General features: G+C 64.2%; 4 protein-coding genes across 4 annotated transcripts; 3 read left to right on the forward strand and 1 right to left on the reverse strand.

Annotated features, from left to right (window-relative positions):
- Nucleotides 1-569: 569 nt before the first annotated feature.
- On the forward strand, nt 570-1,319 carry POSPLADRAFT_1055636 (hypothetical protein; the record flags this gene model as incomplete). Its single annotated transcript, XM_024480664.1, has 2 exons — nt 570-848; nt 1,098-1,319. 2 exons carry the CDS (start codon nt 570-572, stop codon nt 1,317-1,319), a joined length of 501 nt encoding a protein of 166 aa, XP_024340385.1.
- Nucleotides 1,320-2,588: 1,269 nt separating this feature from the next.
- Nucleotides 2,589-3,513, forward strand: POSPLADRAFT_1055637 (hypothetical protein; the record flags this gene model as incomplete). The annotated part of the gene is made up of 2 exons (XM_024480665.1): nt 2,589-2,950; nt 3,009-3,513. The coding sequence occupies 2 exons, from the start codon at nt 2,589-2,591 to the stop codon at nt 3,511-3,513; spliced, it is 867 nt and encodes a 288-aa protein (XP_024340386.1).
- Nucleotides 3,514-5,579: 2,066 nt separating this feature from the next.
- POSPLADRAFT_1055638 (hypothetical protein) lies at nt 5,580-8,204 on the forward strand (the record flags this gene model as incomplete). The annotated part of the gene is made up of 5 exons (XM_024480666.1): nt 5,580-6,717; nt 6,781-6,925; nt 7,165-7,301; nt 7,384-7,615; nt 7,688-8,204. The coding sequence occupies 5 exons, from the start codon at nt 5,580-5,582 to the stop codon at nt 8,202-8,204; spliced, it is 2,169 nt and encodes a 722-aa protein (XP_024340387.1).
- Nucleotides 8,205-10,308: 2,104 nt separating this feature from the next.
- Nucleotides 10,309-10,716, reverse strand: POSPLADRAFT_1055639 (hypothetical protein; the record flags this gene model as incomplete). Its single annotated transcript, XM_024480667.1, has 1 exon — nt 10,309-10,716. One exon carries the CDS (start codon nt 10,714-10,716, stop codon nt 10,309-10,311), a length of 408 nt encoding a protein of 135 aa, XP_024340388.1.
- Between the last annotated feature and the right edge of the window lie 1,371 nt (nt 10,717-12,087).

Genomic DNA, 12,087 nt, shown 5'->3' on the forward strand with positions numbered 1-12,087 from the left:
TATGCGCGGAGCTCGGGATCCTGCGCCGTGATTAGGGCGAGTAGCATCAATCCAGGACTTCCTGTGAGTGATTCTACTTCTCTCGGCCTCAATAACGGCCGGCTTCACACACTACTCCTACGCAAGCACTCAGGCCGAGAACAGACTTTTAGTGTCATCCTCCTGCATGGTATGTCGGTGATCACGCTACAGGACTTACTCTCACATCTTGGAGTGGTGCGACGTTCAGCACAGTCATACCTAAATCCGCGAGGTCGTTCCCGCTGACGCTGACATCTATCATCCTTCCTTCGCCCATGCTTCTACCGCCTTCCCATAATGTCCGTTTTGCGGAGATATGACGATCGTCGCTGATGTCATTTGTCATCAAGCAGCCATCTCGGCACGCCGTCTCACAGTGCTAGGAGGCGCTAGAGTAATAACAGGTAATTGCCGCGGCTATCCTGCGATCTTGGCAAGTGCAGCTCATCTGCCATCGCGGAGCGCGCCTCACCCGCCTTGCATCGACGTACACACATAATTGCCAAGACCCTGGGGCAGCGCGTTCCCAGGCAATCCACTAGCTCGCGATGTTGCACCGACAGAAGGGAAGCAGCACACCGAAGGCTATAATCGTCACGCTGATTATGCTGCAACGACCCTCAGGCACGGATACAGAAGCGCTGATGCCTCTTAGCTCGATTACTGCTGCATCAGCATTCCCGCCAAATCTGGAACATCGTTCACTCTACGCGGAGCAATTAGCAGCGCGCCGCATGGTGCCCTCGCCGGTATTGCTGGCGGTCAGACTGCCTCCGTCCGCTTCAGAAACTGGGGGATCGCCACCGCCTCAAACTGCCCCTGTCTCCGTCAGCCAAGCGCTTAGCCCAAGCATGTGTATTCGACTCGATGAAGCATTCCCGATGACCGGGCCCAGCTACTTGTGATACTGCACGGCGAGCCGCATCGTCCTCCATGCTATTAACAGTCCCGGAAGAGAACACGAAATGAGACGCCGTATCGCGCCACCCTACGCCCGCCCGCGTCCACTTCTTCCCGCCCACGATAGCACGAAAGCCAGAACCTTACCCCCGTTTCGGACACAAACATGCCTGCAGGGTGGCGCTCCCACGTCGCCCTCCCCGGATGCATTTTGCGTCGTATCTAGCAGGCTTCTAGGCTCCTCCTCGCAGCAGCCGCACCAGAGCCCCGGACGCCTCGTGGCTACCAAGCTCACGCTTCAGGCGACGCACATATTTCTGGGCCCCCCAACGGCACCCCCGTTTGCCGCCATCAGTGTGCAGCTTATTGTGCCCGGCGGGAGCCCGCCAGAGCATTGAACCTCGCGCTCGCCATCTATATGCCCACTGTACCCGGCCGGGCCCAGGCTGTTCCTGTCGAACACAGAGGGTCAAACGGCGCCGCAGCGCTGAGCACAGGCGAGCACCAGCCACTGCACACCGATCACGCTCAAGGTACACCATTGCTGGCTGGACGGCCCTGCACTTTGAGAAATGAAATTCGCGGAGCGAGAAAGTGATCGAGCGCGAGTGGTGCATGCCTGTTTCCCCGCACAGATGACACCCTAGATAGGCTATGTGGGGCTTGGCATGGACATCCCGTATGTGGCGAGGGCCGCTCGTCCGCATAGCGCAATGATATCACCGACGATCCCGCGTCGCATATGTTGTAATGCACCAAAATATATTCTGACATATCTGCTAGTGGCATGCTGAGCCTCACATTTCAGCCGGTCGCGCAGGAATGTGATGATACAGCTGCGGAGGAGAAGACTGAACGTTGATCCAGATCCTGATATCGAGATGGCAGGTCCGTCCTCGCTTGCTGCTGCCGCCCTAATGAGGCCTAGCGGGCGCACGTCAGAGCCACCCGCCCGGGCTGCGATCACTCGTAGGGGTACCATGTAAGCACAAACAAAAACAAAAACAAAAGCGCAGGACACCCCCGCCGGATCTTGCAGAACGTCAATCTAGAATGTTTCCCCATACTGGCACAGCCTGGGGGTGATGTCAGGCGCGGCGGTGGCGCGCGAAGCGGGGTGCAGGCGCCCGGGAACTCCGGACCTACACTGTTGCATACCGCATACCCCACAGTCCCCCGCTCGGATGCTGGTTTCGATTTGAGAGCCGTGCGGTCCACGGATCTTGGACATTGACAGGGCTGCATACTGGGGACATTTTGGTCCCGCCATGACTCGCACCATTGATCATTTCTGTTCGCAAGCCGCGACGTCACCACAGAGACGCGCACAGCCAGGTCCGGTCCGGGATCGCGCGTTCAATCGAACGACTCCTGTACGGCATCCAGCGCCGGGTCGAAGATACGCCTGCCCTCAGGCTGCGCTGCCATAGTGCATAGTGAGCAAGCGGTGAGTAGGGAGGGAGGGAGAGGGAGCAGGCACCATTGCCAGAGGTGCACCAGCGCGCAAAGGCGAACAGCGCGCCGGCCGCGCCTCGCGAACCGTAGTCAAATTCACGTAATGGGAAGCCTATGGTGAGAGCGGCGCGGCGCGCCCTGCACACCACGCACCATACCTCCAGCCTCGCGTCGTCGGAGCTGCAGCACTACGCCCGTCCCAGCGCACACACATGCCCTCCGCATGCCTCCCGATCCCCGACCAGCAGCCGGCCGACCACTACGGGCGGTCCCACGCCCAGCGCACCGCTTCCCGCGGCTTCCCTGCTTCCCGCCCGGATCCGCCTCCAAGCATCGCGACATGCACCGCACGCCGCGTCCCCGAGAGGCAGGCTGAAGGACAGCAAAGGAGAATCGAGCAGGCAGACGGAACGACGGAACCGAATGGGGCGCCCGTGCCATCCGTTGCCGCGTTAACGCGCGGGCTGGGCGCGCCGCACATGGGAGCCCAAGGGCGGAATGCAGCCTGCGCGCGCGGCTGGGGACCGCGCGGGCGACGGAGATCGGTCGTCTTGCCCGGCGCGGAGGCGCGCGCGTTCGCATTTCAGGCGGAAGAGCGGCCGTGCTGCATCCATGTCGAGGCGTATGTGCAGCCGGCCGAGCACCAGCGGGCAGGCCCGGGGACGAGAACGCTCACTCGCTCGCGCAGCAGCAGCAGAAGAAGACAAGGACAAAGAGAAGCAGGCGGCTGTCAACTTCCAGCGCTGCGCCATCGTACGTGATACCGGCGTGATGGGATCACACACGCTCTCGAGGGAGAAGCGCGAAGCCGCGTCCGCTGGGAGTGGGAGCATCAGTATGACCGCACCATCGCCGCATCGACATCGACATCGATCCACAGATGCAGATGCCACGGAGACGGAGGGTGCCCTGCCATTAGGCAGCGCGCCTGCGGAATGCAGAAAACGACACGGACGGGGGGACGCACCGCGGACAGAGACAGACAACCGCCTGCGAGCGTGTCTGCCCTGCGCCCTGAGCCGCGGTCTTGGTCTTGGTTTTGGTTTTGGTGGCGAGTCGCGACCTTCGGGACACATTACTTCGGGGCACCAGCCAATAAGACGGGCCCGTCTGCGTCTGTGTCCGCGCCAAACGTAAACCACCTTTCACCTTCACGCACGCACGCGCTGTCTCCTGTGAGCGCACACCCGCCGTTTGGCACGCCGCTGGGGATCTGATTGGCCCGGGCGCGGCACTGAGGTACTGATCGGGGGCGATAGACGCGAGCCCGCGCGACTCGTCAGTATTTCAATTGTCAAGGTCAGTCAATTGTCAAAGCCGGTGCGCTTCGCGTCCGCCTCGCTCTGCCCCCCCGCGGCTTGTGGCTCCCACCCCCACCCCCACCCCCACCCCCACACGTCGGCACGGGCATCGTGGTCCCAGTGCGCGAGGCAGCCTATGGGGGCGCCGCGATCGCTGGTCCGGCCGCGACGCGTGGTGTGTGTTGCGGGGGACGGCGGAGGGCACAGGCGGATGGCGGATGGCGGGCGAGGCGAGGCCCGGAAGCCTGTCTCGCGAGGTTGTCTCGCGTGCGGCGTCTGACGCGCCAGCCGCGGCCGACGTTGATGGACCTGACACGAGCGCAGAATGCGGGGGCGACGCGACAGGCACCGAGATGGGGCCGGGCGATCGCGGCCGCGCGTGCGTGCGGGGTAAAATGAAGGGAATCAGAGAAACCGACGAGAGGGACAGGTGCCGACGACGCGGCGCACGCGGCGCGGTGATGGCGAGTGCAGATGATGGCAACGGGCGCGTGTGTGCGCGTCGGGTCGTTGGGTTGCTGTGATCGTGATGGGAATGGGCCGCCGGGACTCTGGCTGCGCGGGACGGGGACGGGGGCCCGGGGGTATGCGTTTAGGAGGGGCGACGCGAAACGCGATCAGGCCGGGTAAGTTGCGACATGCGATGCGGGCGAAGCGACAAGGCGCAGGGGATGTGGAGGGAAGAGCATGAGCATTGAGCGGGCTGTACGTTCGCAGGAAGAATGAAGATGTCGCGGCAGAGCAGCTGCATTGGTGGGACCGGGGTGCGGGGTGAGGGAGGAACGCATTGTCGGAGAGCTCGCAAGACGCTGCCAGACCCCTGGGCATATGCACGCGCAGTGGGAAGACGCTCCGAGTGCGCCTTTGGCGCCTGTCGAAGTGGAAGCGGGGGGTGGAGCTGGAGCGTCGAGGGCCGGGTTACGATATGGTGTAGTACGGCAGACGGCAGACGGGCGTGACTGAACTTTGGCAGTGGAACCGCGAATGAAAGAAGGAGGGAGCCGCGAGCGATTGTGCGGGAGTGGGGGGCCGCAGCAGCAGAGTGAGATACAGGGCTGCTGGCGCGGAATCTTGAGACGGCGCGAAGCTGCACTGGGAGGCGCCGATGCAGGTGCGGGCCGGAGCCGGGTGGACGTAGGAATGCATCGGTGCAGGGATGCTAGGTCCACCATGCACGCAGTCAAGGGACGGCGCGGAACAGCGGAGAGGGGGAAACGTGCGCGGCAGGCGTCGCTTGGCGGGGTGTGTCACCGGCGATTGAATCAGTGATGGAGGACGCCGGGCGGGGAAGCTTAGAGGCGGTAGACGCGGGTGCGAGGACGGCGGCGGACGCATGGCGAGCAGCAGGCAGCGCAAGCAGCGTGGACGGGGCGGGGGGCGGGCGGCTTGTACGTCATGGACGACACATCTGCCGACAGCGTCTGCATTTGCGTTTGCGTTTGCGTTCGGCGGCTCGTGGTGATCGTATTGCCGGCCGGGGGATCTGATGGGGCTGATGGGGGTCCCCGCGCCCCGGCCTCGGCGGGTGGGGCAGGGCGCTAGTGCGCCCCGGGGTCCAGACTGCGCTGTGTGCGGGGCCCCGCCGCTTCGACCGCATCAGCGCAGCAGCCGTGTTGGGTAGGCGCGAGCGCAGCGGGGGAGTGACGCAGCAGATACAAGGTAGGGCCGGGGGTGTGGGGGTATTTGCGGTGGTGATGGGATAGGAGGGCTGCGGGGGACCGGGCCTGGTGTGTGCGGGGGAGAGGGAAAGAGACGCCGGGGGGAAAGGCAGACTCCCATTGCGCCCGCGTTCCTGGCCTCCTCCCTGAATCGAATCTGATGCCTCAGACGCGCTTATAAGCCTCCCCGCCAGCATCCCCCTCCCACTCTTTCTCCTCTCCTTCCCCTCCTCCGTCTGCCCACATGTCGTCCTCGGCCTTTTTCGCCACTTCGTACAAGCCACAGGTCCTCTCCCGCCAGGAGGGCTTCCACCTCCCCTCCCCCGCTCCCTCCGCAGGCAACCCCCCTTCCCCGCCCTCGTCCCACGGCACCCCCGCAACCAATCCACACTCCTCTGCAAACGGCCAGCCCTCCGCCGCAAACAACTTCGATCCCAGCAATCTCTTCCTGCCCCCCTTCCTCTCCATCCCAGACCCCTTCCGCAAGTTCCCTACTGCACCAGACACCATCTCCTCCATGGACTTTTCCGACGAGCTCGCCAGCCTCATCGGTTCCCCTACTGAGCACCCGCAGCAGCAGTCCCACGAGCGGTCCACCTCCCACTCCAATGGCCAGCCAAACGGCGCGTACGACGACTACCGCCCGCCCACCCACAACATCTTCGACATCTCCGCGCCCACCTCCCACCACCACCATCACGCACAATCCCACCACCAACAGCCCCATTCGCCCTTTGGCCCCGGCCAAGGCGCAGCTGCCTTTTCCCTCCCCCCGCCCTCCACCCTCTCCCACTCGCACTCCCAGCAGTCCGGGCCCAACGGCCTCCACGACTTCGCCCACGCCAACTTCAACAGCACCCTCCCCGCCCTCGGCTCCTCCATGCGCTACGAGCCGCCCCCGCACTCGCCCTTCACCCTCACCGCCCCATCCCTCTCCCACTCGCACTCGCACTCCCACGCGCACGCCCACTCGCTCGGCGGCGAGCCCTCCTCCTTCTCCTCGCACCTCTCCTCCCTCACCGCGCTCTCCCCCTTCTCCACCATCACCGCCAACGGGCCGCCCGCCGGCGCCGCGGACATCCTCTCGGGGCCCGCACAGGCGCAGTCCCCGTCCCCGTCCTTCTCCCGCTCGCGCTCGCGCTCCCAGACGCGCACCGCGCTCGCCGAGCCGCCCAGCACGCACGGCGGGCCCGCGCGCCGCACGCGCGCGAAGCGCGGCAGCGTGAGCAGCGTCAGCCCGCCCCCGCTGCACCGCGGGCACACGCAGCCGCTCGTCATCCCCGGCAGCGTCCGCGGGCCCGCGAGCCCGCTCGGGCTGCACGGCGGCGGCGGGTGGCTCGGGCAGGGCGAGTTCAGCTTACCTACGCCAGACAGTGTCCATGGTGCGTTTTCTCTCCGGGTCCGTCGCGGCGTGCGCGAGGGGTGTGCTGACGGCGCAGGCGCAGGTGGATTCAGCGCGTTCACGGGCGGGCATTCGCACGGGCTGGGCGTGAGCCCGAAGGACGTCGGCGTGGGCGTGGGCGTGGGCGTCGGGATGGGCATGATGGGCAAGGGCGGCGAGAGCCCGCCGGGCGACATGGCCACAAAACAGTGCGTCTGCTTGCTCTTCTCCTACCGTGTCGCGGCAGGCAGGCTGACGGTGTCTTGGTGATATCCCCTTTTTCCCTTCTTCCCGCCGCCATCATCCGCACTTGTCGTCATCTGCCGCTCGCGTGGAAATCAAAATGATGCGCTCAAATGACGCATTCGTTGTCGGCCCATCGCGATGATCGACCGCCCCGATCGGCCACCGATTGCGCATGTTGGCACGCGCTGTGCGGCGGCGACAGGGCGCTGATCGCGAACGAGAAACGGCGCCGCCGGCGCGAGTCGCATAACGCCGTCGAGCGGCGGCGGCGCGACAACATCAACGAGAAGATCTCGGAGCTCGCGACGCTTATCCCCGAGTGTCTCCTGGACCCGAATGGTGCGTGGTTCCTGCGCGGCTCCGAGCTGCAGACTTGGCATGTATGGTGTACAGTGTGTGCTCACATGTTGCGTTGGTGCAGCGACGTTCACGATGCCTGCGTCGCTCTCGGCGCCGGGCGAGGACCTCCTCTTTGGCACCGGTGCGAAGGGTACCGGGGCAGCGCCCAGCATGGGCGCAGACGCCGGGTCGACTCCGCCTGCGGAGAAAAAGGACGGCAGCGCAGAGCCGGACGAAAAGGACGGCGGCGAGCAGGGCGGGATCGTGAAAGCGAACAAAGGCATGATCCTGCGCAAGAGCGTCGAGTACATCCGGTGCGTGCTGCTCGCGGGTGGGGCGAGGCTGCGGCGCGGTGCTGACGGGATTTTTCTCTTGTGTGTGAACAGGTATTTGCAGCAGCTCGTGTCCGCGCAGGCGTCGCGCAATCGCGACCTGGAGCAGCAGCTGCAGGTGTTCCGCACGGGCGGGGACGCGGGCGTGGGCGTGGGCGTAGATGGCACGAGCGGGGCCGTGGACGAGGACGGCGCGCTGGTGCTGCATGAGGAGGTGGTCGGGGACTTTGCGCTGGGGCTGCAGCAGCAGTACGGCAGCGGCGGCGGCGTCGGCGTGGGGCGCGGCGGGCGGAAGCGGTTCAGCGGGTTCGAGCTGGAGAGCGTGGAGGAGATGGAGATGGACGTGGGGGAGGACGGCGATGGCGACGCGGACGCGGATCAGGACCACGAGATGGGGAAGAGCCCGAGCGCGGACGGGGAGAGCGTGGAGGACGAGGGCGAGGAGGAGGAGCGCGGGCGGAAGGGGCGCGACGGGCGGCCGGTGGGGAGCGTGAGCTTGGGCGCGAAGGCGAAGCCGCCAGGGCTGGAGGGCGTGAAGGTGAAGGAGGAGGGCGAGATGGAGACGTCGTAACGACGGCCGACACGAACCGACCGCTGCAAACGCAAAATCGCGCGGGGGCTGACGTGTTGTCCTACCCCCGCGCGCTCCCCTCGCTGTCTCGTCTTCGCCTGCCTCTGGTAGACTCGTGACGCTGGCTCTCGCTATTTATTGTCTCGTGCGCTTCCCTGACGACTCGATACGCCTTCGTCTTCGCCGCCCTTTGCAGTTCCACATTCCTCTCGTCGCATGGGTCCGTCCTCAATGCTCCCCCCTGCTCGCTGTGCACAGTGCACACTCGCTCTTTCAATGCCCCCTCCCCCGCACGCTCGCTCTTGGCCCGCCACACGCCTCCCGCCGGTCCTGGCCCACTCACCCGACTGTCGGCCGCTCTATCCTCGCTCGCCCGCCGCCCATCTCGCGTATGATCTATTTTCTCTATCTCTGTGTCTGTCTCTATTTCCGTTCCTGTCTCTAATCTGCCTACCTGCCGTCGTCTGGTCTCGTCCCGTCCGTCCATCGCTCTTATCACATCACCGTTGTATGCCTTCGGTTGTACTGTATATTCGTCATCTCCATTCCTGCGCCTAGTCGTTGTTCCCCTTTCCTGCGCCTAGTCGTTGTTCCCCTTTCCTGCGCCTAGTCGTTGTTCCCTTTTCCTGCGCCGCACCGCACCGCACCGCCCGCGAGCAGCGCGGTCCCCAAAACGCGCGGCCTCCGGCCCCTGCCCTTCTCACTTCAGTTCGCGCCGTCGAGTGAGAGTGTGTACCATAGTTTGCTTTCTTTCATTCCTGGCTCGTCTATCCGTTCGCGGCTGGTTCTCTCTCTCTATCCTATTCCTGACGACTCGCATCTGTACGATTATATCGCCCCATCCATCCATCCATCCCATACATACATGATCCGTCGAGCAGAAAGATCGCCCCCTCCCACCCCGCATTACGCGTACGCATGTATAATCCGCGCTCTCTAATCAAGCCTGCTTGCTCGTCATCTGTCATCTGCGGTTCGTGATGGGCCCCTGTGTGTGCCGAGGGCGAGGGACAGGGTGGGGCTGCGCCGGTGGGCGCGGGAAGGGGTCCTTGCTCCGTACTGGCGGATTGGTAATGGGGGGTCCAGGAAGGTAAGTAAGGTTCGAGCCCAAGGCCAAGGAGGGCAGTCGACGACGACGACCCCGCATTGCGCTGCAGCCGGTTATGAACGGCTAATCGTTCGTCCGCATCCAAGCTGCCAGGCTGCGGCTTCCCCCCCCCACTTTTCCCCATGTCCTTCCCCATTTACGCGCGGGCTGCCCCACGATCGATGCGATCACAGAGTGTGGGGAAGCGTGGGGAGGGGCGGACAGCTCAGGGTCAGGGTCTCGCGCGATGAGCATGGGCGCTCGGAGCGGCCCCTGCCCTGCCCTGTCCTGTCCTCCTGTCCTGATCAGCGTGTGTTGCCGGTGCGCGCGTGTGTGTCATCATCAGCGTCATCATCGCTGTGTCTGCCTCTGCGTTTTCTCCGCACTGGCACGCCCCGTCCCCTTCGCCCGTGCAGCCGCCAGCCGCCAGCGACCAGCCGCCCGTGCCAGCGTTCTGGCTTCTGGCTTCTGGCTTCTGGCCGCGGCGTGCAGGGCCTGCACGTATCTCCGACCATCTGTCTGTGTGCTTTCTTTACCCCGCACGCGGGCGGCGCGCGCAGACTCGGACTGGGACTCGGACTGGGACTCGGACTGGAGATCGGAATCGGAATGGTGGTCGTAATTGGAATTGCAATTGGAATCGGGACGACGATGCTGGCTCGGACAGTCGGCCGCGACTTGTAAGCAGCTCTTGTCTCGCCGCCTATTGTTTGCCCCGGTGCGTGCGAGGGCTCGGCGGCCCCATCAGGAGATGGGCCGCGCGCCGCGCACGCCGCTGGCTTGGCTGGGGCCTAGCCCGGCACTCTTGAGGGGCGCAGGCGCGCCTGCGCGCGGCGGAAGGACCTCGATAAGGCAATGGGCGTCGGAGGGGGGAAGGTGCCGAAAGTGAGAAAGGGGACGGCTAGCTCTAGGACTGACGACATGGACATGGACGCGGGCAACGGCATGCGGCATGCGGCATTGTGGGGCGAGTGGGCGGCTCATAGGGGCGGGGACCGCGGAGATTGCTCGGCGGGGTTAAGCACGCAGGCGGCAGTTTGGGACCAGACGGGCGGGCCTGCGTGGCCGGTTTTCGCTGCTCTTGACTACCAAGCGTGCATACGACCGATACCCGAGGGACGAGGCTAGGCAATGGCAATGGCGAGGATAGGCAGTGGCAACGGGCAATGGGGTGGGGGCAGCCAAAGTGCCGAGCTCGCTCGTCAGCATGACCAATGCCAGACTTCCTCGAAGGCACTGCTTAGTAGCGCGGTTCGCAGACGGGAGAGGGGGAACGGCGGGCGCACGCCCAGTGCGGTAAACAGCCCGGCCGAAGAGGCAAGGCGGACCCGCCGCAGCGGGCGAGATGGTGTCAGCGATCTGCGAGATGAGAATGGGCGAGACTAAAATACTTCCGTATGCGCTCAGCTCAGCGGGCGGAGGCATTGCCGGAGATGATAGACGTGGCGTGAGGGTGGGCCGGGGGTCGGGCAAACCACACCCAGACCGGAATGGCAGTCGATGTCGCGGTTTTCACGCAGCGTAGATGCCAGGAGCGAAGAGCTGGCGAACACCGAGCGTCACACCCATCCGACGGGGGAGTGCTATGGGGGAGAATGCGCACGGCCGCCGCCACCAACGTATGGGAGCGACGCCGGCCGTTCTGGTGGCGATCTCGGGCCCGCCGCCTGCCGTGCCCTCTTGCGCCGCGAAGCCCAGGGCGATTGTGGATCAGAAGATCAGATAAGTGCCAGGGCGCGCAGCGGGCCAGGGCGATGTGGCCGCGATAGGGGGGCGCGGCTGTGGGAGCATTCCGGGGCCCCAAGCATTGCTGCTCGGCGGAAGCACTAGGCACTGGACGGATTGATGGAAGACGGTGTGGGGGTGGGGGTGGAGAAGACAAACCGACAGCACGCGTTTGAACGCCGCGCGCGGCCTGGTGCTCAGCTTTGTATGTAGGTCCGCAAGACGTTTTGTGATGTGAAGAAAGGCTGAGGGCGTCGAATAGGACGTTTACGTACGATGAACGTATGCCCAAGCCACCGGACTTTGCCCCTCTGAATCAAAGGCTTTCCAGCGTCTGACGCTCTACGATGACATGCCAGGCCGCTGAAGATGTTGAGTCTGCGCCTAAATTCGAGGGTGAGACATGCCCGCGACCACGCTGAGCTAAAGTCGGGTTGCCAAGTCATTACGTGTTCCACGAAGGCAGTGGAGCCATCGCGCATATCCCAGGTGTTGCTTCAAGAACTTGGGGACTGCGCATCGGTCGTGATGCTGTCGGTGAGTGTGTACGACGCGGAACGAGAGCTCAATAAAGACACACACACACACACGCTTAATGACGAGGTGGTCCGGGCACCCACGACGCGCATGCAACGTGCCGTGGAGCGACCATTCCAAGGCACACCCGGGTGCGGGCTTCTTGCAAGCAGGCCGTGCAAAATACAGAGGGAGAAGACGTAGCGTTCTGGTGTGCTCCCGCTGGCGATGCAGAGGCGAGTAGACGTCTATGACTTCATCACAGTCCCTTCACAATTTGTTCGTATCGATTGCTGCGCAGTTATTGATCGAAGGGACTCATGCGATGATTGGCTGGAGCTTGCTTGGAACAGCATCCGGTGTGGCGTTTTTGAAGAAGCACCTCGGGATGTGTTGAAAATAGAGGTGCCGGACGGTGTTTGGTCCAACTGAAAGGATGGGAGCCAGTCGATGCCGACGCATGAAGCAACATGTTGAGACGGGGGTGTGACGGTGCGACAGTAGACAGCGGTGTTCGCACATTTGCTGTGGAATTCACTGAGAGACGGCATTTGG

The sequence above is a fragment of the Postia placenta genome, assembly GCF_002117355.1.
Source record: "Postia placenta MAD-698-R-SB12 unplaced genomic scaffold POSPLAscaffold_5, whole genome shotgun sequence".
In the NCBI taxonomy this organism is placed as follows: Eukaryota; Fungi; Basidiomycota; class Agaricomycetes; order Polyporales; family Adustoporiaceae; genus Rhodonia; species Rhodonia placenta.